Genomic DNA, 26,523 nt, shown 5'->3' on the forward strand with positions numbered 1-26,523 from the left:
ATCACACCTTCACATACTTTCACTGGAATTTTCCTCTGTATGTATACTGGGATGTGACACTAAGCACTTGAGAGTATGTATTTAAGAGGTTAAAGCGATATTGTAACTAGTGTTACAAATCCTGATAACATCCCATACGCTGTCGGTGGGACGTAGATAGGATGTCCTAAGGATATACTGGGATGTGACATTAAGCGCTCAGGAGGATGAGTTTAGGAGGAAATTGGGATATTACGGGATGTCCTGAGGATGTAGTAAGTAGGACTTTAAATCCTAATAACATCCCATATGCTGTCGATGGGACATAGATAGGATGTTTTTAGGATATAATGGGATGTGCTTAGGAGGTTTGTGGGATATCCCGGGATGTAGTAAGTAGGAGTTCATATCCTAATAACATCCCGCACGCTGTCGATGGGACTTGTTTAGGATGTTCTGAGGATATCCCGGGATGTGACATTAAGCACTCGGGAGGAGGTGTTTAGGAGGTTCGCGAGATGTCCTGAGGATGTGCGCATATCCCGCGAGCAACATCCTTGGGATATCCCAAGGATGTTTTTGTGCTATCATCATTTTCTGAATCGAGAGAAAATTGTGAATCCCGAAAAATAACCTGAGTGAATTTAAAAAATAATTAAATATATATGTATAAGGTAAATTAATAAACTTAAGTATAGTTTAAAGAAAGAAAATGTAAGACTTACATACTTAGAACCCTTGTGTTTAGATAACGACATATTTCACACAAAGTACTAACTAATATGCTGTTAATAATCACGTGTAGTCACACAAGAGCAAGGCAAAGGTTGTACTGAAATTGCAGCATACAACACGAGGGAATTTCCATTACTCTACTAGGCTAAGAGACCATGATATCATTTTTCAGCTTTCTGATTGGTCCACAGAAACGTATTCGTTCGCCTATGCGGATGTCTACCCAAAGGAGGAGTGAAAAGGCAGACGCCATTTTCGAACAAAGTCATGCACAAACATGATATGGGTGATGTCATCCTCCCCAAAGCAAATCTTTCAAAATGGCGGATTCAGAGTAAGATGGCTTTCAAACCTTATATACGTAATTAAGAACCATTTCAACCAAGGAATTGTGGGATATCGCCTAAAGTACTGGATGCGGTCCCCCTCAATTCCTTTCTATTCATTTTTGCGGGGACAGCGGGTTCAATTTCCCGTGGAAAGAAAATATATATTACTTCTTCATTTTTTTAACCATCCTGTTAACTTTAGTAGATGTTATGTACACTAGATGGCGCCAGCAGCAACATGTATTTAAGAAAATCCAATAATGTTTTAAAAAATACCGTTTGTAACCCATTCGCTGCAAATAATAAAATGATTTTGAAACATTCTTCCCATTAGAAAGGAAATCACCCACTTAGAAAAATGTATTGAAAAAAAAATAATTAATTTTCTAATTTAAAAATATTCATTAAGAAAAATTAAAACTCCAAATGAACAAAAATAAATTAACACATAGAAAAAGAAAAAAATAAATAAAAGGGATGTGAAACACACGTTGAACGCTTTGTCATTTTTTTACAAGTACCCATTTTTATACCTCGTCGCTAAGTAAACCGTGGCTCAGGGGTTAAAGCGCGTGGCTGCAGATCCCGACATAGCGAGTTCGGGCCTGGCTGGTGATTTTTGAATCTGCGCTCTCCAGCAAAAAAATATAACCACGTGATTCAAAATGGCGGCTATTCCAAGATAATTCAATAAATAATTTAAATTAAATAAAACATTAGTTAATTTAATAAGTAATTAGAAAGAAAATTAGATTACAAAATAATCCAACATAGCGGGAGTCATTAGAGATGGAGGATGAAAGACCACGTGTTCCAAAATGGCGGACGACGATCACATGATCCAACATGGCGGCCAGATAAGAGCATGGTGGGAAGAGGGTGAGTCATTCAAGATGGAGGATGAAAGACCACGTGTTCCAAAATGGCGGACGAAAACCACGTGGTTCAAAATGGTGGATGGCAGTCACGTGATCCAACATGGCGGATGACGGTCATGTGATCCAATATGGCGGCTGTCTAGGCCACGCCCCTTTTCTGTGACGTCACTTCCGCCGCACGAATTACTCTGCCTACTACTAATATGGATCAACTTTTTGATGAATTAATCATTTTAAAAGTTTTGGTCAGCTAATTATGAAATTTAGAAAAATAAAAATTGTGAAAATAAAGGGATACAAAATTTCAGTAATTTAAAAAAAAAAACACATTTCATTGCATAGTGCCGTTATGATAGAATATATTTTTAAGTATGCGAGACATACTGGTGGCAGTCAAAAGAATATTGTCAATTATAAACTAAGTGGCGCAACAGCCCTAGTGGGCCAAGGCTAGTAGTGCCCCGAAATCTGCTTTCTTGACCGTGGGCCCCGGGGTGCGTTAAGGCGTATGTCCTGAACAAGTTGTCAAGCTTGTTGCAGGACAACGCAAAATGCCAAAACGAAATTAATAGCCTTTCTGGGCAAATTATCCCTTTGGGCTAAAAAAGGGCGACACAATAAGAAGAGTGTTGAGTTTCATTTGTGAGTAAAACAACATTAATTTCTTTCGCAAATGGTATATAAATGCTGTATTAACGCAGTTCAGGAAAATAGCATAATGTCTTAATAACTGTGCCATGCCATTAGCTTACTACTAATTCATTTACTTTTATTTTAAGATACTTTTTTTTTTTAAATGAGATTGCTCGCTGCATTTCGGTCCGTAACATTTGGAATATTTCCAAATTTGCAAAATGTTTCTAGTAATTATGGGTTAAACAGCATTTTTTACTTTTTTCTGGGGGTCTGGGACATATATGTTACACGCTCTCGCTACTTTAAATAAGGATCAAAGAAGTTTAGTTTTCTGGGGACATTCGAAATTTACTTTTAATTGCGGAGCAGAAAATGACAGACCTGTGGATTTGTTTTCTGTTCCTTGCTGATTGAATGGTTGATTAAATGTCTTCACTACATAAAAAGTTCTTTAGCTCACGTGAAAGTCTATTAGTTCTTGATAAAGGAGACTTGAAATATTACCCAGGAGAAAATAATTGCAATTTTCCTCCGAATCCTTTCGAATATGTTGCTGTCTGTGAGTAGAGGACTGCGTGCATTTTTTAAGTTTTTCTGTAAGCAGCGATAGTAACAATTAAATACATTTTATATGCATTGGTATGTAGAATTTTCATTTTCTTAAACAGAACATAAACAATTATCATTGAAGAATATTTTTATTTCAGACCTAAATTTAAGAACATCGTAAAAAAAAAAAAAAAAAAAAAAAAAAAAAAAAATTATTCTGTCCGCTGTATAATGTCTTTCCAGAGTTCTGGAATATCTGTTCCTTTCGTTCTCTCCCAATATTTATCTTCCAGTCTCTTATTTTGCTTTGGTGTAAGGTAATTTTTCCAGTCACCAACAATACCTATAGAATAAGTAAGAAATTTAATTTTGGTTATCAGACAAATAAAACAGACGTTGTTATGATAAAGAAATGCCGTATCATGAAAAATGCATCAAATGATATAAAATTTCGTATACTATTATAAAATAACCATAACCATACTCTTGTAAAAAGATTTCAATTTCAAGGAATCGTATAAACTAGCAGCTTATAGGGTTTATATTTATTTTAACTAACATTTATTTTAAGTTTAAACTATCTTTCTTGTCAAGCCTTACTTTCCCCTAGAACTGCCAATGCCAGAGTATGTAAATTTTAGTAGAACGCGCAAGGATTCAAATTATCAGCGGAAGTATTCTGAGTTAAATAGAAAGGAAACGTGTTCGAAGTGTGCTTTTCTTACTTCAGGAGCACGGAGGTAGTTAGTCAGAAATTGAAGAACCAAGCGTTTCGGCCTGTGTGCTTGACTAGGCAAATTGTTAATCTTTCAACGTGGTATTCAGAGTTTGCTGAATTATCAGCGGTACTTTAGAACGCGGTGAGGTTAGTTACGTTTAGAGAGCCTCGTAGTTAGTCTCTTGGTATTATTTCTTTTCAGGTTCTTATTTTTATTTTACCGCTGGGGCGGCGTAGTTTGTGAGCGTCAAGAGCACGCAATTGTAATTTCTTAAGCTGAATAAAAAGAGACTTAAACCCTTCGCAAGACTCTGTCTAATTTCCAGTTTCAGCACTCACCACTTTGTTGCGTGCAGGTTGGAGGCGCGCAACTCTACATTGGCGCCCGAACACTTGTCGAACAGAAATGGCCGAAAATCGGATGGAAGCCGCGGGACAACAACAAGAAATGGCAAGCCAATTGGAAGGATTTGGATACCTGGTCCAGACGTTGAGAGCGTCAATAAAGCCAAACGTCAATTTCGACGGAAAAAATTCGGTGGCATTATTTCTAGAAAGCCTAGAAAATCACTTTCAGCTCTACCCTGTGCCTGAACGACAAAAAGTTGTCATCGCCACATCTGCACTAAGAGGACAGGCCGCGCTATGGTGGAAGAATATAGGCAAATTTTTATTAGGGGAATTTGGAAGCCAGACATATACATTTGAAAATTTCAAAAAATCGTTATTAAAGGCCTTCCCCATAGTGAAAGATCGAGCAAGGCTAGAAGCCGAACTATATAGTTTCTATCAACGGGATATAGAAGAATTAACGGACTTTATTCTGCGAAAAATTAAGCTGACGGATATGCTGTATGGGAAGAAACCCGGCGCGGAGATTTTTGAAATAATCTTACCAAGATTGTTACCTGCTGTTCAAGACTACTTCGAAATTAGAAACCCAAGCACATTGCAGGAGCTCTTCGAATTGGCGGTAAAGTTTCAACATCGCAGAACAGCGGAAAAAGCTAGAGGGGCATCGTATTCTCAAGGGATCCGAAGGCAATCTTCAAATGAGCAGACCAGAAATGCAAACCGCTCTTATGGGGGAAAGAGCTATCAAGCTAACTCATCGAACCTCGAAGGTCAAGGCCCAAAAAGGAAATTCGACAACAAACGTCTGCGTACCCAGAAGACAGAAGTTGAAAGGAAAGCTTTAAACGAGTAGAGGGGCCTGTGAAAGTGAGGGTCCAGACCCCGGAAGTTTTAAAAAACCCCTCAAAAAGACACTTAAATACGGTCATCGTAAAGAACTCACATCTACCAATTATACAAGTCCTGGTTGGCGATGTACCAGTAGAAGCCCTCATCGATACAGGAGCAGAAGGTAATTTTATGAGTGAGACATTTTTCAAAAAGAGTTTTTATAGGTTACGATTATTTAAAAACAAAAACACAGAAATAATAGCGGCGCAAGGAAAAACCTGTCACTGCATCGGGAAATTATCATTAAACATACAGGTAAAAAAGGAAAGCCTCAAAGTATTAATTTTTGTAGTGAAGAATCTGCAAAATCCTCTTATTTTAGGTATGGAGTTTTTAAGGGCCGCGAGGGCCAAATTGAATTTTCAGGACAGTTCTATTGTGCTGGAGATGGACCAGAGGGTGATGGAACCTGTGGAACAACCGCAAGTTGACCTTAGCCATTTGAATGACCATGAAAGGCAAGCCAACCAGCAAGTGGTGAGTAATTTTTCAAACTTGTTTTCAGAAAGGCCTGGTAGCTGTCAAATAGTTACGCATCAGATACAGTTAACTGCCGAAAAACCTTGTAGGACTAAACCGTATCGTTATGATAAACAAAAAGACCTAATCATCGAAGAACATATTCAGGAAATGTTAAAGAATAAAATAATAACGCCCATAAATAGTGAGTACGCGAGTCCAGTCGTGCTATATAGGAAAAAGAACGAGTTTCGTCCTGCGGATAAAAGGGCTTGGAGGTTTGCTATCGATTACAGAAAACTTAATAGTATTATTAAATTCCCAGTTTACCCTTTGCCGGTTATAGAGGAAATTATTAGAAACACTAAATCTACTAGATACATGACTACTTTGGACTTAACGTCTGGCTACTATCAAATAGCTATGAGACCCGAAGACGTACATAAAACCGCGTTTATAACAAAATCGGGCACTATGCATTTTTACGCATGCCCTTTGGGTTGTGTGGGGTCCCATCAACATTCCAGAGAGCTATGGACATTTTTCTAAAGACTGTCCTAGGAAAATTGACTTTAATCTATCTAGATGATATAATTATAACGAGTAATACGTTGGAACAACATATTAAAGATCTAGAAGAAGTGTTTAAATTATTAAAAGAGGCCGGTCTTACAATTAACGCCTCAAAATGTAAGTTCGCAACTAAAGAACTTAAATATCTGGGTTATAAAATTTCGCAAAAGGGTATAGAAACGCAAGATTCAAAAATAAAAGCAATCAAGAATTTCCCACAGCCCAACACCGCCAAGAAACTTTCTTCTTTCCTTGGGTTATGTTTTTACTATCGGTCATTCATAAAAGATTTCGCTAATATTGTTGAACCACTGTTAGTAATTAAAAGAAAGTAAATTTACGTGGACAGCGGAAGCAAATAGCGCATTTGAAAGATTAAAAGAAGCGCTCATCAATGCCTCTGTTTTGAAATTCCCGGAGGGGGGGACGAAAACCTGGAAATTGCAGCAGATGCATCGGACTATGCGGTGGGTGCGGTTCTTATGCAAAATAGCCATTCTCTGTCATTTTTTAGTAAAACGTTGAATCACACACAAAGGAATTATACAGCTACAGAGAGAGAAACATTAGCCGTATTAATGGCTGTACACAAATTTCGAGTTTATTTCGGCAAAGCGCCAGTAACAGTCTTTTCGGATCATGCGGCTGTTGGTAGACTTTACTCGGGAAAAACCTAACGCCCAGGTTAATAAGATGGGCTTTAAAACTCCAAGAATATAATCTAATAATAAAATATAAACCGGGTAAGGAAAACAATGTAGCTGACGCACTTTCTCGTATAAAACTGGACGATGTAGGTAATGAACTTAAATGTGCTGTGTTGACTTCAAAAATTTTAGATTCTGGAGATACAATTATCGCTGAACTGAAAGCTGATCCTGAATTTGGAAGTATCAATGCATATCCGAAAGACCCCGAAAGCTTTGAACATACAGATATCGATGCGATAGGAAATAGAGCAGAAAACTATGAAATAATAGATAATTTATTATTTTATACGAAAACAACAAACGAAAATCTCGAGTACAAACCAGTCATCCCAGCCTCGCTTCGATTAAGCTTTTTGAAGGAATTACACGACGCGAAAACAGCGGGTTATTTAGGGGTCAGAAAGACTTTAAAAAGGGTACGCGAGGCGGTATATTTCCCGCAATTATACAAAATAGTAACTGCGTATGTCAGGTCCTGCAATCAATGTCAGTTAATAAATGATATTAATTACAGCCCGGCCGGGTACTTAAATAGCATTCGCGCTACATTTCCGAATGAAATTTTAGGCATAGATCTTCCTGGTCCCTTCCCCCAGAGCGAGTTAAATAAAAATCGTTTTCTTTTAGTAATTGTAAATCATTTTTCAAACAGCCAAAACAGTCGCAGATGCATTCTTACACAGATACTTTTTAAAATACGGTGCACCTATAAAAGTCATTAGCGATAACGGTAAACAATTCATTAGTCAAATATTTGAAAACATATGCACTGGACTTGGCATACGCCATATCAAAATGGTTCCGTATAGACCACAGGCAAACATAGCAGAAAGAGTTAATAAAAACATTGTAAAAATAATTCGCAGTTACGTTAGCACACATCACAAGCGTTGGGATGGCTACATAGATGAGTTAACTTATGCTTTAAGAACGGCAAATCACGATACTACGGGAAAAACCCCAGCAGAATTATTTTTAGGCCGAAAGTTAATTACGCCTTTAGATAAATTATTCTTTGTGCAACAAAGAGAGCAAGAATTTAAACAGAAAGATGTGCAAAAACGTATTGACCAGGCGCTTAAAAGCTCGGATACGGCAAGAAATAGGCAAAAAATATATTACGATAGAAAACGCCGCGAAGCAGATTTTAAAGTTGGGAATAAAGTATTGAAGCGGAAATTTTCTTTATAAAGTGCCCCAGACAATTTTACTGCAAAGTTAGCTCCAAAATTTGAAGGCCCCTATGTAATTCAGGAAATCAAAGGAGTCATATTGTACCTTAAGAACGAGAGAGGGGAAATCTGTAAAGCAAGTCCCGACCAGGTGAAAAAATACTATAATCAAAATGATTTTGAAATCCTTAAAAGTTTCTTGCAGGACTCAAGCGCAAAAGAAGTAGAAGGTCCAGAAATAACGTCACCCGTTCCACCACCCAAGAAGCAGAGAACTGCAGAGAGACCTACCCCTTCTACAACCCAAGCGACCGTAGCGAAAAGAAAAAACGAAAACTTTCAGACTCCAGCATTTAAGAAAAACAAGAATGCAAAGCCACCGCGTAAAGAAACCTTGGTAAAGAGGAAAAAACCACCTACAACGTATCGCAGTAGAAATTATACATCAAGGAGAACGCTCGCAGGGCCAGAGAGTCAGGTGCAAACAAGGCCGCCGTTCCGGAAAATAAAAAGACAGCAGGAGGAACGAAAAGACCAGCAACAACAGAAGAAATTCAAGAATGACTCCAGACCGGAGGACGCCAAGGCCAGCCGTCCAGGGGAAAATCGAAAAAGACAGCAACCCGACGACTACTACGCCAAGAGGCCAGCATGCAGAGGACGAAAACGAAAATTAATGTGGACGACACTCGAATGTCATTAAGGAGAAGATTGACGTCCATGAAACCTACAACGTGGGAACAGTTCTGCCAGAAAAGAATGACGGAGTTCCAATAATCGAAAACTCAAAGATAAGTTAAAATCTTCTATAAAATTTTTTTCTTTTGTTCCAAAATGTTATGCGTAAATACGAAGTTCTATGTTTTGACGGAAGTCAATGTGTCTCGGTTGAGACTTTCTGTCTCGTTGTTTTACTTTATTTAGCTAAGGCAAAAGTATTATTTTCTTTCAGTATAAAATCTAAGAACAAGCAGTTTCTGTTGGTGGAAAGACTAATTCTGTTATGTTAAAGCCAAAATTTGGCCGAAGATAAAAATAACTTCGTATTCTTGTATTAATAAGAATTTTAGTTTCAGTGCCGCCAGCTTGGCGAAGAATGAGTAAAGTAAAAATTTATTTTTCTCTTATTCATTTTATGGTAAATTGTAAAAAATCATATGTATTAGAATTTTGTAAATATACGTAAATACTTGAAAGTTATGTAAAAGTAGAATTTAGTCTAGAAGCATAAAATTTTAGATGCTAAAAGTGAATGCTTAAAAGCAATGAAGTCAAAATTTAAGTATTAAACTGTAAAGTCATGCTTTAGAGCGAAAGCCTGCATGTTTAAAGATGAATGAGGGGGAAGTTAGAATGAATGTGTTTTGTAGGGTTCTCCACCTACATTTGAATTTTTAAGAATATTAAAGTAGCTCATTGAGTTGTAGAATGTCGTGTAAGGTGTGTCTATTTGGTCTTTAGTAATAGTAGATCATTTTTCAAAATGGATAGAAATTGTTCCACTTAAACGCGCGTCAGCCAAAACAGTCGCAGATGCATTCTTACACAGATACATTTTAAAATACGGTGCACCGATAAAAGTCATTAGCGATAACGGAAAACAATTCATTAGTCAAATATTTGAAAACATATGCAATGGACTTGGCATACGCCATATCAAAATGGTTCCGTATAGACCACAGGCTAACATAGCAGAAAGAGTTAATAAAAACATAGTAAAAATAATTCGCAGTTACGTTAGCACACATCACAAGCGCTGGGATGGCTACATAAATGAATTAGCTTATGCTTTAAGAACAGCACATCATGATATTACGGGAAAAACTCCAGCAGAATTATTTTTAGGCAGAAAGGTAATTACGCCTTTAGATAAACTATTCTTTGTGCAACAAAGAGAGCAGGAGTTTAAACAAAAGGACGTGCAAAAGCTAATTGATCAGGCGCTTAAAACCTCCGATACGGCAAGAAATAGACAGAAGTTATACTATGATAGAAAACGCAGTGAAGCAGATTTTAAAGTTGGGGATAAAGTATTGAAACGGAAATTTTCTTTATCAACTGCCCCAGACAATTTTATGGCAAAGCTAGCTCGAAAGTTTGAAGGCCACTATGTAATTCAGGAAATCGAAGGAGTAGTCTTATATCTTAAAAACGAGAGAGGGGAAATCTGTAAAGCCAGTCCCGACCAGGTGAAAAAATACTATAATCCAAATGATTTTGAAATCCTTAAAAGTTTCTTGCAGGACTCAAGTCTAAACGAAATAGAAGGGCCAGAGACTGCAACAACTATTCCACCACCCAAGAAACGGAGAACTGAAGAGAGACCTAGCACTTCTACAACCCGGACGTCGGTATCAAAAAGAAAAAATGATTTTCAAACTCCGGCAATTAAGAAAAACAAAAATACAGATGAACCGGGTAAAGAAACCGTGGTAAAGACGAAAACACCACCTACAAAAGATGGCAGGAGAAATTACACATCAAGGAGAACGCGCACACGGCCACAGAGTCAGGTGCCAGCAAGGCCGCCGTTCCGGAAACTGAAACGACAACAGGAGGCACAAAAATACGACGAACAGAAGAAATTCAAGAAGGACTCCAGACCGGAGGACGTCAACACCAGCCGTCCCAGGCAGAAACGCAAAGGCCAACAACCAGACGATTACTCCGTCAAGAGGCCAGCATGTAGAGGACGAAAAAGAAAAAGCAACGGGGACGACACTCGGAGATCAATAAGGAGAAGATTGACATCCATGAAACCTCTAACTTGGAATCAATTTTGCCAAAAACGGATGACGGAATTTCAAGCATCGAAAACTCAAAGATAAGTTAAAACCTTCTATAAATTTTTCTTTCTGTTTTGTTCCGAAATGTTATGCATAAGTACGAAGTTCTATGTTTTGACGAAAGTCAATATGTCTCGGTTGAGACTTAGTTTTGTTTTACTTTATTTAGCTAAGGCAAAAGTATTATTTTCTTTAAGTGTAAAAGCTAAAAACAAGCATTTTCTGTTGGTCGAAAGACTAATTCTGTTATGTTAAAGCCAAAATTTGACCGAAGATAAAAATAACTTCGTATTCTTTGACTAATAAGAATTTTAGTTTCAGTGCCGCCAGCTTGGCGAAGAATGAGTAAAGTAAAAATTTATTTTCTCTTATTCATTTTATGGTAAATTGTAAAAAGCATATGTATTAAACTTTTGTAAATGTATGTAAATACTTGCATGTTATGTAAAAGTAGAATTTAGGCTAGAAGCATAAAATTGTAGATGCTAAAAGTGAATGCTCAAAAGGAATGAATTGAAATTTAAGTATTAAACTGTAGATAAAATCATGCTTTAGAGCGAAAGCCTGCATGTCTAAAGATGAATGAGGGGGAAGTTAGAATGAATGTGTTTTGTAGGGTTCTCCACCTACACTTGAATTTTAAGAATGTTAAAGTAGCTCATCGAGTTGTAGAATGTCGTGTAAGGTGTGTGTATTTGGTCTTTGAATTCTAACAAATCATGGTGGTTAGGGGAAGTGTTGTAATACTAAAACACGAATCATCCCGTTTGACACCACACATGGTGGAGAGCCAGGGTAAAGTTAAATTAATGTTTGAATACTTGAATGAATGTGAAGTAAGCAGTAACTAAGGAAAATAAATCGTTTAAAAACAAAAATGTATTGAGTGACAAGAAAGTGTAAATTATAATGTATTTAGAAAGATACTGATACTTATTCCTTCCAGATGCTGGAAGGAAAAGAACAAGATTGATTGCTGAAGTGCAGGAAAAGTTGCTGTAAGAAGAGAGATTTAAATAAGTATCTACAGAAATTTAGTATACCTTTTGTGACATAAGATTTTTTTATGTAAACGAGGCTCTTAAAAGTTAGTTCAGAATTATAGAAACTTTACAACAGGTCGTTTGTAGGACCTGCTTCCAAGTTTTCCAAATTCTGGCAGCGGCGAATGTAGGGTTTATATTTATTTTAACTAACATTTATTTTAAGTTTAAACTATCTTTCCTGTCAAGCCTTACTTTCCCCTGGAACTGCCAATGCCAGAGTATGTAAATTTTAGTAGAACGCGCAAGGATTCAAATTATCAGCGGAAGTATTCTGAGTTAAATAGAAAGGAAACGAGTTCAGTGTGTGCTGTTCTTACTTCACGAGCGCGGAGGTAGTTAGTCAGAAATTGAAGAACCAAGCGTTTCGGCCTGTGTGCTTGACTAGGCAAATTGTTAATCTTTCAACGTGGTATTCAGAGTTTGCTGAATTATCAGCGGTACTTTAGAACGCGGTGATGTTAGTTACGTTTAGAGAGCCTCGTAGTTAGTCTCTTGGTATTATTTCTTTTCAGGTTCTTATTTTTATTTTACCGCCGGGTCGGCGTAGTTTGTGAGCGTCAAGAGCACGCAATTGTAATTTCTTAAGTTGAATAAAAAGGGACTTAAACCCTTCGCAAGACTCTGTCTAATTTCCAGTTTCAGCAGTCACCACTTTGTTGCGTGCAGGTTGGAGGCGCGCAACTCTACAAGCTCATTATACTAAAGGAGTTTAGTAATAACTTGGGCATGAATTTGAATGTCACAATGTTTAAATCATTCTAACGTTGATTCAGTAAGTATTCGAATTTTATCGTAATGCATGTGTTATGAGTCAAAGTTTCCAACTCATTTTTATTAAAAGGTAGTTGATAGCATTCCCTCGATGACAGTTTTGAGTCCCAGAGTCCAGATTGACGAGATATTTGAATTTCATGCAATCATAGGCATAATTAGTTCCCAAATAAGTGTTTTCGTAGTGCCTCTCTCCAGAGCTTAGATTGCGTCGGAGCCCACTGGAGCCCAGCTGCGGTACTTCTCAGTTTTCGAGATAAATTATAATTTCAGCCGGAGCGTATCCGAGGCCTAAAAGGGCTCGGACACTTTTTTTATGTAAATGAACTACAATTTTAAGAGTTAAATTTGTTTTAATAGTAAACATCTTTTAAAAATTCCTTCTAAGTTCTGAATGCAGGGCTGTCTTTTCCTCGCACTAAAACCTTGCACAGAGTTTGAGATTTTTAAGGTAAGAAAAGCTCCCAATGGCATATCAAAGGCTTATTCTCCAGGATATGCAATGCATTTATAAGAGCGAGTAAATTTTATATTCCCCTGAAAGTCCTAAAAGTGATACCCTGGTCGTGCACGTTCCACACAAGGGTCCTCCTACTGAAGAGCTCCTGTAGACTTTTTAAATGACGTAGCCAAAAGGGGGGACCATGACTGTCATTTGTACTGAGAAGTATTACGTTTATTCTCACACTGTTATTGGATCGTATTCAGGGAAAATTTCTTCTTGACAGTTAGAATTACATCGACAGAGCATCGGGATCAGAAAGTCTCGAACTCCTTCCTCTTCACTTTTAAAGCTACACTTTTCCGTTATAATTTCCTTCCATATCCTCATTATGTTTCTAGAACTGTCAATATTCTCCTTAGTGATGCTTTAGTTTTATATATTTTCATTATGTGCTACAAAAATGGAATGGCTTTTGTATCTGTCACCCTTCAAAGACTACATTATACATAAGACAGAGCCAGCTGCTTCTTAGCTTCTGAGTAGAATTGTAATTCCAGCTAGATAGGACGAGGTCCGACAATTTTTTATTTAACTATTTAAAATTAATTTAATAATGTATATAACCAGAGGGCCATGTAAACTTTACATTTAACCAAGCAAATAAGAAAGAATTATAATTATAAGAAAAACACTACATGGAAGAATTGCATGTCAAAAGTAATAAAGGTAACATAAAGCAATTACTCTCTTGGATAAGAGGAAAAGTTATGTCCATGCAAAAATCTGTCGAATCTCTTTTACTAACGGTTCAGATGTTAGATGTTTGAATTTTTTTTTGACTGTTGCCATTTAGCGTTAGGTTATAGACTCCCCCTCCGGCTCTGATGACGTCTCGACGAAGAGTCCGTCCGCAAGATATTTCACATTCATCTCTATGAAGAGTAAACCGGGAATCTTTTGATGGCGAGTTTGAAATGATTGATTTAACTGCACAGAATCAGGATGATTCTCCAAAGCATCAATGAATCGGGATGATTCATTTAACATGGAATCAGGGTTATTCCACTGACACTTCACAGAATCGTTATGATTCATTTAACATGGAATCAGGATGATTCCCTAAAACTTCACTGAATCAAGATGAGTCATTTAACATGGAATCAGGATGATTCCCTGAAACATCACTGAATCGAGATGATTCATTTGACATAGAATCAGTTCTTGAAAAGTTCATTATATGGGGTTGGATCCCCCCCCTGGTTTGAAGCGACTCTCGAATTTTAAAAGCCAAATCACAATATCAGATCCACCCTACTATAAAAGGAACTTTTAAAGTAAAAATTTTGAAAATGTCAGAATAGTTCGAAGGCAACTTTGACAGCACCTGTGGAATTACTATTTTGTTTATCTTCATTACTTTTGCTAGACGACTGCACTTAATGCAATACATTTTTGAGCCACTTATTTTCCTTTTCTAAGTTTGAATTTTGTTTCTTATTAGAATATTAAAATGTCTACTAGAACAATCATCTGTTGTAGAACTTATGTTGAAGAACTTATGTTATGAATCATCTGTTGTAGCCTTTCAGTTTTTAAACCGTTTCCTCCACTTCATCCTCAAGGTCTTATTTTTCTTCTTCCAAGCCTCTGATGAGTTGCTCCATTTTTTCGCAGGTTTTTCAAATAGAGTTTAAGATTTCTTTTCTAATCAATGATAACTGAGACTAATAAGATTGAATTTAGGATCTGGAGAATTTCCACATTTATTTTTTGGTTCATCCGTTACAGTAGCTTTGACTTTTAACGACATATTTTCAGTCATTTCCGTCTGTTGATCCATTTCTTTTTTATTCTCAAATATTATTTCTTTTTATTTAGAAAATTAAACATGCTTTCACTCTATGTTAAACTATCATAATCAATTTAACTTTATATAAAATACAATTCCTACTTACTGCATGATTGCTTTACAATAAATGCAAGGACATTGGATTAATCCTTCACTCCTAAGATTCCTCCTGTTAATTTCCAGATTGTCAAAAATCAAAATTTTCCATATCACCAGGGTGGTAATTTTCTTCTTTTAACGCAAGAAGAGCTCGAAGAAAAAAATTGCGCTCCTCTTTCGGTAATAAGTTTTAAATTTTTGAGGCTTCGGGCCCACTGTTGGGCTTCCAGTTTATAACCAGAGGGCCATGTAAACTTTACATTTAACCAAGCAAATAAGAAAGAATTATAATTATAAGAAAAACACTACATGGAAGAATTTCATGTCAAAAGTAATAAAGGTAACATAAAGCAATTACTCTTGGATAAGAGGAAAAGTTATGTCCATGCAAAAATCTGTCGAATCTCTTTTACTAACGGTTCAGATGTTAGATGTTTGAATTTTTTTTGACTGTTGCCATTTAGCGTTAGGTTATATATATTAGATTTCTCTTTATTTCTTTACATTTTTTTAATTTAAATTTACTTATTCAATTATTTTAATTTGTTGTTATTTTATTTATTTATTTTTTCTTTTGTTCCTCACAGTTTTTGACAGGGCTCCGGCACTTCTAATTTTAGAAATTAAGCCCCTGCCTTTCTCCGATTATATCGTCGTTTTGTAAACATGTTATATTTTGGTAAATTATTATTTTTGCTTTGGCACTTATGCGTGTTTCTGAATGTAATTCCCTTTTAATGTATCTGTATTTTGGGTACGGTGCTATACATTTTGCTAACATTTTTCGCTCTTTTACATGTTCAGTTAACAGCTGGATATTTTTTTTTTTCATCAACTCGGCAGTTTCTCTATTTACTAGGAGGTTACTGATGTTATTAAATTTTTTTCGAACATTGTTCACAATGCTAGAAATTCATTAGTGATATATTCGAATGTAGTACCTAATTTTTCGATAGAGGTAGGTCCTAGCGACCAGTACTCCGAGGTTGCACCATTCGTAATAACTAAGCAAGAAAACACATGACCACTTCTTAAAAAAAATTCTGCTATGTTAGCTGTGTTTGAAAGTGCGTTTTCAAGTTTTTACTTCACTTGATACTACCAGAATATGAGATATGGAACGGGATGTAACACCTCATCAATATATCAGCTATTGTATACTAAGTATCTATGAATAATTATCTATTGATGTTGATAACAGCGTCAAATCAAGACTTTACGCTGGTTTGCGGTTAATGGTGCCAAATGGTGATCTCGACAACCACATCATCTGAAATTTTTGTACTAAATGACCGTCATGCTGAGGCACATCTGAGATGAACAAAGAACACCATACTGTGCATTCGTCACTTTAAGTAAATCTGATACGTTAACACATCAAGCATTTCCAGTTACGTTTTGGTTTGGCTTGGTTTATTTGATTACAGCAAAGCCTCGAAGGCCATCTGCCTAAGGAGAGGAATACTTTCGTGGAGGACTTTCTAAGTGAAACTGGCTCATATACACGTTGCATGTGAGGAAAATCACGAAAACGTCCATGCAGCCAGCCAGCTCGCCGGGATTCGAAACCCGAACCAAATAAGCGTTTTACCTCTCTGCCGCTCGTGGGCCAGTTATATTTTGGTGTTAGTAACAGTAGTCGTAAAAGAAGGCTTTTGCAAATTTGACTAAGTCTATGAGAAATCATGAGACTTTGGAGCATCGAAATATTTCAATATCTCAATAAACTCCATAAATTTTTACTAACTCTGGATTGTATTGCCAGTGTCACAAAATATTAGATGCTCTGAGCTGTGCGTCGTAGGGCTTAATTCTCAATTCGATGAATCATATTACTTATGTCATCTCAAAATCATATCTGCTGTTATTCTACCATATTGAAAACTTGACGTAGCGTCACGCAAAATCTAACCTGCCACTCTTAGGCCAATAATTAGAAAACTCCTCAGTTTAATGGATTAGCATTAGAAAACTCCTCAGTTTAATGGAAACATTAAGGACATCTGAAAGTTAATTTCAACTTAAATCTTTATCCCAATACGTAAAAATGTTAAAAACACTATCCCCTCTCAAACGTTACAGACTATATTTCCCTCCTTTTATCACATTTTCAAATTACATCATCAATTGGGGACTACAGAAAGTGCATAACTGGTTTCTATGAATATATCTCAAAATTTCCATATTGTTACCACAACATTTCAACTTCACTACATTTGCTCTGTAGGATAGTGCATTGAATACAAAAATAAATAAATAAAAAAAAAAAAAATTAAACTTTCAGATTTTACATTGCACCCAAAGGTGTTTTTTTAACTTTTAGGGTGTTAACTCTATTTATTAAATATCCTGTTCTTCGCACGTAAACCATAAAATTCAGTTCAACAGCAATATCATAAAATACTTTTAAAATGAGCATACCTTTAGAACTTCCGATACATAGTCTCGCGCGCTGGAGATAATTTTTTTTCGTACAGTGTTGCCATTGCTCGCTTTGAGTTGGTTAATCAAAAATTCGTTAAAGTATTAAAAAATATGAAATCGATAATAAAACAAATTCCGAATTAGGACTTCCTGATGCCTATATTCGGTGGAAGATTACGGTATTCAAAATTCGATGGCTTTAAGTACCGTTGTTTTATCACAATGCGAGAAACATACATACATTTATGAATATTATTCATCATTTAATTTCATTTGATAAAATACAAGGCTTTAATATTTGGTGGTAACAATTTGAAAAGTGAACCGACATTTATAGTGAATCAACGCAAAATGCCAAAACGAAATTAACAGTGCTTCTGGGCAAATTGCCACTTTGGACTAATAAAAGTGATACGAAAGGAATGACGTTTTGGTTGGAAATTCTATACTAAAGATAAAATCGGAAAATTCTCTCTGGAAATTTTACAATTTCTGAATTTACTTTTAAATAAGCATGCAGATTAACAACAGAAATGATAGTAAATGAATAACAGACAGCAGTTATTTCGAATCTTTTTCAAAAAATAATCCAACATGAGATTTTTCAGTCGCTTTGCATATGACTTGTTTGGTTTTTGCTTTTAAAAAGCATTTATTGAACATAGAGGTTATTACTATTATTATTGTAATAACGACTGTTATTGTAAATAATCCATTATTAGAAGGAGATTGAAATTATAAGTTTTTTAATTGCAGAGATTACTTTTTCCTAATAAATCTCCAATAATAAATACTTGTTACCAGTAAGACTTGAAGAGTTACTTGAAATAGCATTAAAATAATCTCAGATTCACAAAATATAAAATTTTAAATGTGAAAATGAAAATTTGTTACATATTATATTAAAAAAGGAACTTAGCCTCTTATTACAGAGACACCGGGAGCTGACCGATATTTTTACGTCCAGGATGTATCGTAAGGGAGCAAAAGATTACTGCATCCGCAAAACAAGGAAGATGTCATAAATATCCAAATCTTATTCGAAGACCGAACTCATGTTCTTAGCACGAAACCTATCAGTCAGCCTCTGCTAACCACCATATCGAGTATGGCTGTAAACTGGCTGTATCGTCGTCCCGATACTGCAAGGATCCAAAGATTATTTATTTCGGTGTGCCTTTGAATTAGTACTACCTCCCTCCAGATTATAAAAATATAATAGTGAACAGAATAAAGAAAAATACAGCATAGACTTCAACTTAAAATATAAGAGAAATTCAACATGACTTGAGTAATTTAGGCAGAAAAACGAAACTCTTAAGCATAGTAAAAGTTTGGAAAATTAGGATAAGTTAATGAGTTTCGAACTCGTGACCTGACGCCGCTAACCACTACACTAGGTAAGAAACAGCAGGTTTTGGTTTTTATATTTTACATATTTTTTGATATTGTTTTAGCGTAAATACAATACTAAAGATAAAAGAAAATAGAATAGCGTCTAAGATTAATAGTTTTTTTGGTCTCAAGAACAGAAAACAGAATTTAGCAATGTTTATGGTAAACGCCGAGAAATATCCAAGGCAGAAATTAATCTGGGGAAACAGATGTGAAAACAACATTGAACAGATAGATAATAATGTATGAGGTCTTTGAAGATGCTGTAAGTGAAGAATGTGAATTGCATAGCACTTCTGAAGTTCATTTTGAGCTTTTTTATTGCCTTGAAACAGGAGCTCCAGTAGCGGTGTCAGTCAGTCATTGAGTAAGTCTGAGTTGGTATTGAAAACTGAGGAATTTGTGACCTAAGACCAACATCAGTATTGTAGAATGGCCAGGAAGGCCACTAACTGTAGCATGGCCACTAACTGACCATTTAACAAACTTTCTTGGTGCATAAAAAAATTCGAAGTGATAAAATGTTCGGCCCATAAGGATAAAAATTAACGAAAAATTCTTACGTAATTTAAAACAAAAGTTCTGTGCAAAGATTGGATCGAAAAAGTTAAATTTGCTAGTTGAACCCAGTCCTGAGAACTTTCGCAGGTGAAGCTCCGCTCACCACTCAGCTATCATCGTTGCTGGTCAAAAGGGAGGGGGAAAAAGTATCATAACCGATTGTCACAACCCCTATCGTCATAACCAATCATAATCGATCGTCTTCGCAGGGAAAATAAGGACCTAATCTGTCGTTTCCTTGTTCAGTTTTTCAAGGATAGCTGCAGCTTTTAGTCTTACGTGGATTTTATCGATTATAGATGTGGAATTTTTAACTTGTAGGACTAGGTCAGCTTTTTTTTTTTTTTTTTTTTTTTTTGTAGTATCGTTGTGTGAACACAGTGATTCAAGAATTTATTTGACATCGGAAGGGTTAGTTCATTGCTTTCCTGCCAGAAAGACACTGTAGGCTGAAATGTTTTGACGGAGTATCCATCTTTCTGAATCATAGCTGGGAAGTTTTCTTCGAGAATCCACATTCAGTCATCTATTTGAATTTATATTTGGAATCGTTCGAGCATACTTTACAGGATGCTGAATGACCTTTTCCATTGCAGAGAACACATCGTTTGGAATTATTTGGGTACACCTTATAAGTTGCTGGGGGATTTTTCACTGCAGAGAACACACTTTGCTTGTTTTGTTTTATTTGACATGTCCAAAATGTATTAGAATTAATCGTTTAATCGAACACATCGAAGCTTATTGAAACAAGGCTCTGTGCATGTCGCTACAACGGAAGCACTATTTCGTGCTTGGAAGAGGTTTGAAGTTTTTAGTCGTAATACCAAAAAATTTATGACGTTAAAGATTGCTTTGTTCTCTGCATTTCGAAAGAGATACACGAAATAAATAGAAAATAATTATACTTCTCCATCTCTCATTCGAGAGAAATGATTTATTTTGGATGCGGGTCTCTTTTCCGAATGAAGTTCGCTAAGTAAGTCTCGTTCTTGAATATCATTCGACATATATTTAAATACAATTTAATAGTTTGTTACTGGAAAGTATAAAGGCAATGCCTATGTCCTGTAAATATCTTGCTGCCTTGAGATATTCAACTGGAGTTTTAAATTAAATATTGATTGACCTTGTTTAACTTTTTCTTTAATCTCGCCATCACAGATGTTGGCGATTTTTTTCATTCATGCTTTCCAGTTTACTTAAGTTTCTGAAAGTACTGTAGCCGGAGTTTTGCAGGGTTTGACTGGTAATGGTCCTTGTTTCGGAGCATTGTTTTCATCGAGTGTCATCATCTTTGCTGAGAGATTCATAATTTGCTATTCTTGCGAACACTTTTCCGACTGGGAGTGACAGCACGGATTTTCACAGTTTTCGTGTTTTTTCCCATGAATCATCATAAAAAAGCGTAAGGTATTTTATGTTAACTAACAAATTATTATGATTTAAGCCTTTACTCTAATTTCTCTGTTTAGTTTTCCTCAGCAGAGTGAAAACTGGTTACTTTCATGTGTTTAAGTTGAGAGTTTTGAATGTTTAGATTGGAGCTTCGGGCAACCGCGTTTTGCTATTACTTATTCTTTCTTGTCAGTTCTGTTTAAAGTAGCCTTTTGCTAGGCGACATTTTAAAAATACGCTCCAGTGAGCATTTGAGCCAGTTTAAGTAATCTATTTTACATGTAATCTTAGGCTACGTTACGTACATTGAAATTTAACGATTTTTTATACAAGTATTAATTTAAATACAAACAAAGTAGCGGTAGCTCGTTTGTAGCACAAGCTGTGATTGTTCTGTTCAGTTTCCGATTAAATAATTTATTGATTCAACCATCTTCGGACTTTATGATTGTTTTAGAACTCAGCGATACTTCATTATCAGTCTCGTAGGGTCCGAAGGACTTTAACTCAAGCTTCTAGATTCAGTATAACCCTATAAAAACTTCAAATTTGAGGAGCGGGGCATCGCCTTTTGACTAGAGGGAAGATACCGTGTTTCCAGATAGCCAATCACGGATCTTGGTTGGCTTCATATACAGGCATGTTTTGAAGTATACGATTATCAGTCTGTCCGGTTTCGGAGAATTAAGTTTGACTGAGACTTTTAATTAAAACATCGATGGCTTTAATGTTTAGGTTCGAATGAATCACATCGCTAGGGAAGCACTAGGGTGTTTTAAGGGCTAAATGTAAGGTTTTACTTTGAAGTCTTGGGAGTTTCGTAATATGTGTCTTTGCGGTGGTACCTACGGTTTTAGCGCATGCATACATAAAGATTGAAATCAATGCAAAAAGAAGAGCATTGATGCAAAAAAGAAGAGCTTCGTTTTTGATTGACGTATTGCTTTTCAGAGTCAATAATGGGAATAACTGAGTTCTGACTATCTTCGCTTATTTCAGTGAACAATCAATATGAAGACGCCTGATTGGAATCGAATATTACTCCATGATATATATAAAAATTATATCAACGGATATCGTCCACCCCAATATTCTAAAGAATGTGGTGAACTTAATTTTTCTGTAGAAATCCGATGAACATCCTTCAAGAGGAACTTGTCATGCAACCCGCTTCTAAAGGATAAGCTGTTGCTTCGTCTCCACATTCTAAAGAACGTGGACAACTTTACCTGGTAGAAGAAACATTCTAGATCAGAGATTCTCAACCAGTAGGGAATCCCCCAGGGGGGATTTCATAATTTCAGGAGGTCAATGTGGTCAGCCTTTTATCTACCTGTTAAGTATTTAATTTTATTTTATGGCTATAAAAAAGTACTTTTATTCCAATTTGATATTTATCAACATTTTCTATATTTTTTCTTGTTTAATTTATAAAAAACATTAAAAATAATCTAAATTTAAACGAATGTATATGTATTTTTCTAGTTTTGGAAAGAAGAAGGGGGATGATTACCTAGCATTAGTGAAAGGGATGGATAAGGCAAAAAGATCGTTCTGGACCAATCTCGAAGTGAGACTTGGTTGCCCACTGAAAGTAAGGCACTGAATTTTCCTTGTTACTAGAGAATGGGACCTAACTTCGAAAATTTCGGACCCAAAACTCGGTCCCGCTGTTTAACATCAGTAAGACTGACCTTCGCAAAAACTGATCTAAAATTATATAACTGAAATAAGTGCTAACTATAAATATCAAAGCGTCTCTAGCATAAATTAGGATTTTTATTTTAATTCAACTACTTTACAAGACATACCTTTCCGAACAAATGTGACACTATCCGGGTTAGAATCAAAAAACTTTTCTTCAGAACCCAGCAGAGTTTTCAATCCTTGCGGAATATCGGGATGGTTGAGAACGTAGTCTCGAGGCAAAGCTGCAAGTTCCGCCACTTGTCGATTCATCATTTCTTTCATACAATCAAAACTGCTGTATTTGATAATATTATTCAACAATTCCTCATCGTTTTCCAACATTTCCTGTAAAAAATATAGAACTTACAGATGCATAAAAAAGGAATTATGTTTCATAAATGCAATACAAAATTTAAATGACGCAGCCTCAAATTTAAAGGAATAATGTTTAGTTTTTTTTTTTTTTTTTTTTTTTTTTTTGTATATTTAGTCGACCCAAATCGAATTTAATGCTATATCCTCATTTGTAAGAAAAAGCACTATGAACTGAACTTGTAATGATGTTTTAGAACTATCTTTTAATTACATTTTAGAAAGAATATAGTTATTACTGAAATTTTCTTTTCTATTCTTTTATTTCAGTGGATTAAGGAGTATTTTTTGGACATGACCAAATAAAGAACCAAGTGACTTTTAACAAGGCAGTTATTTTTTATCATTTACCAATGCCATTTCAACTTACTAAAGAGGAAAATATACTATAAAAAGTTTAATTAAATTTTATAACTTAGTTAATCTTATTCTGTTTTTTTCATGCGAGGAAATTTAACTTGGATACATTAACACATGCTTGCTAGTTATTACATGGAAAAATCACATATCATTTCGAAAATTTTAAATCTAAAATTTATCTTTATAGAAAACTCTGAGATTTTGAAAGAGATTGAGCAATAGAAAAAAAAAATGTTTCTAGGACAACTGGAGCTTTCCTTTTAATCTTTTTTGAAATACATTATGTCAAATGTCTGAATATGAAATCTATCCTTTTAGACATTTTTATATTTTCTTTTTTTTGTAGCGGTTTTATTCTTATTTGTGGCAACAGTTCAGTTGTTATTATAATATTATAAGGTATTTCTCCCGCTCCCCTAGCGTGCCTTCATGGTGTAGTGGTCAGCACACTGAGCCGGTATTTCAGAGGTCCGTGGTTTGATTCCCGGCGAAGGCGGTTGCACATTTTTCATCTTAAACAAAATACCTACTGCTTTAAACAAAAAACCTAATGTCTCTACAATATCATGAGTATGGGATATGATATCGTGAGTGCGGGATATTCAATTGTTATTATCATATCGTGAGTAGGGTCCGTGACTCTTAGTCGACAACCACTTAACCGACACCATTTAGCCGACACGGACAGTTAACCAACAGAACATTTAGCCGACAAGGGCACCATTTAGTCGACACACAGAATTAGCCTTCAGGACATTTAACTACGGGACATTTAACTGGCAAGTGATTCATTCAACAGAATATTAAACCGACAGTGACGTTTAGCTGACACGTACCCAATAATTATTTAAACTTACTATCAATTACAAAATTTCTCGACTTTTCCATAAGTTCAACATCTAAGTCATTTTTTCACCTATCAATAAAATTCATTTTTTGATTCTTAAAAATTTCATATATGCTTTTAATTCTTGTGTAACTTAGCACAGTTTGATATATATCGTATGCTTTCAATTCTTGTGTAACTTAGCACAGTTTGATATATATCGTGCTGTTTGGTATATATTCACCAAATTGAAAAAGCTTTGAAATTTCTCGTTGAATTTATAAGGTATTTCTCCCGGCCTTCCTAGCGTGCCTTCGTGCTGTAGTGGTTCTGCACGCTGGGCCGGTATTCCAAAGGTCCGTGGTTGGATTTCCGGCGAAGGCGATTGCTCATTTTTTATCTTGCCTGCTTCCAAAAAAATACCTTATGTCTCTATAAATTAATTTTCGAAAAAAAAAATTTGAACACTTTCACAGCAGTATAATTCTTCTTGTTTATTTAATGATATTAATTTTCCTATCTCGCTCTTCCCAATGCTATCAAATTTCTAATACCTTTACGCTTCATTACTATTTTACTCAACACATCATGCTACATTCCTCTCCTTATATAAATCGTTCCGCTTCTCCCACTACCGACATTTCCTTTCTCTGTCATGAAAAATCTGTATAATGCAATTAAATTTATTGTTAATCCTGAATTATATTTTTTATAGAAACATTGGCGGTGAAGGTTTAGTTTAGCAAATATATTTTTTGCTATTAAAAACAATTAAAAAAGAGAATTTTTATGAGTGTAAGGATTATGTTAATTTTATTGATAGTTAAATTTTGAGTTAAACTTCCTTTCCTATCGATTCTTAATTTCAACTTACCGCTTCCGGCCAGAACGTAATTTTAGAATCACGTCTGAATGCTAATGAGGAAGAGCGGTATATAACCGCGAAATTCTACGCTCTTAGTGAGAAAGATACCAGATATTCTGGCTGCACGCGTCAATTGTAGGAAATCCCCACTGTGTAATTCTAAGTTACAGTTAAAAGTGAAGAATCTTAAGAACTAGTAAGAGGATAATAGCTTGAGTTCGTGTACAGGAAATAACAAGTAAGAAGGGTGAAATAACCCTTTATTATTCCAATTAAAGTTTAACAAAACTCCGTCTTGGAGTTGTACAATAGAGCTGATACTTGAGCTTGAACTTAAGAGACTAAGAATTAAACTAAACTAAACTAAAAGAGATATAGCCGAAGCTATCAAAATTCTAACATAGTTGGCCCATTAACGTTAATTGACTGCGAAGCTATCAAGGACTTAAAGTACATCCGAGCGTAATAATAGCTTATCAGAGAGTAGCCTAAAAAGGCGGACGCGTGCAGCCAGAATATCTGGTATCTCTCTCACTAAGACCGTATAACTTCGCGGTTATATACCGCTCTTCCTCATTAGCATTCAGACGTGATACGTTCTGGCCGGAAGCGGTAAGTTGAAATTAAGAATCGATAGGAAAGGAAGTTTAACTCAAAATTTAACTGTTAATAAAATTAACATAATCCTTACAAGAGAATCAAAGCTTTAAATTATTTGTGACCTCTATAATAGGCAGTTCATACCAGCATTCTTGTGATAAAAATAAACAACTCGTATAATGTCACTCTAACTGACTTGTGTTTGGTCAGCTCTGCATCTGTAGTAATGAAATGTGAAAGTATTAGAAATCTGAAAGCATTGGGAAAAGCTAGACTCATTGTCTGCTTAATGTCCTGTCGGCTAACTGTCTGTGTCGGCAAATGTCCTGGCTGCTAACTGTCCTTGTCGCCTAAATGTCCTGTCGGCTAAGTGTCCATGTCGGCTAAGTGTCCGTGTCTTCTAAATGTCCTGTCGGCTAACTGGTGTCGGTTAAGTGTCTCGGCGGCTAAGTGTCCGCGACCGTCGTGAGTGTGCGTGTGTGGTGATCCGTGTTGCCGCATAAAGAAGACAGAGACTGTCTGTCGAATGATGCGCATTTGAAATGATAATAATAATAAAAATAATAATATTAATAATAATAAATATAATAATAATAATAATAATAATAATAATAAATATAATAATAATAATAATAATAATAATAAATATAATAATAATAAATTGAAAATGAAATAAAATTAAAATTACTAATAATATGATTTTAAAATAAATGAAAATAATAATAATAATAATAATAATAATAATAATAATAAAATATGAAAGCTTTCAGATTTTATATATTATTCACAAAGGGGCGTTTTTTAACGTTTCCTACCTTTATTTATTAAATATCATCTATCACTTAAACCATAAAATTACTTTTAACAGCAATATCACAAAATATTTAAAAACAGTGTATCTTAAGAATTTCTGGCAGACAGCCTCGCGCGCTAGAGATTAAAATATTCTTTCCGTATAGTGTTGCCGTTGCGCGCTTTGAAATTGTTAACTTTGTTAATAAAAAACTCGTTAAAGTTTTATAAAATGTGAAATAGATACAAAAACAAATTCGAA

General features: G+C 35.4%; 1 protein-coding gene across 1 annotated transcript in view; it reads right to left on the reverse strand.

Annotated features, from left to right (window-relative positions):
• Positions 1–3,242: 3,242 nt before the first annotated feature.
• Positions 3,243–26,523, reverse strand: part of LOC118195025 (sulfotransferase 1E1-like) — a 47,625-nt gene continuing 24,344 nt past the window's right edge. Inside the window, exons 4-5 of the mRNA XM_085817178.1 lie at positions 22,569–22,791; positions 3,243–3,449 (exon numbers count right to left, since the gene is read on the reverse strand). Coding sequence (XP_085673304.1) covers positions 3,319–3,449; positions 22,569–22,791 — 354 coding nt within the window. The 3' untranslated portion in view covers positions 3,243–3,318. The remainder of the gene's footprint in view (positions 3,450–22,568; positions 22,792–26,523) is intronic.

This window comes from Stegodyphus dumicola, chromosome 5 (genome assembly GCF_044657685.1).
Source record: "Stegodyphus dumicola isolate Sdum_Otavi_A_Nest chromosome 5, ASM4465768v1".
Classification (NCBI taxonomy): Eukaryota; Metazoa; Arthropoda; class Arachnida; order Araneae; family Eresidae; genus Stegodyphus; species Stegodyphus dumicola.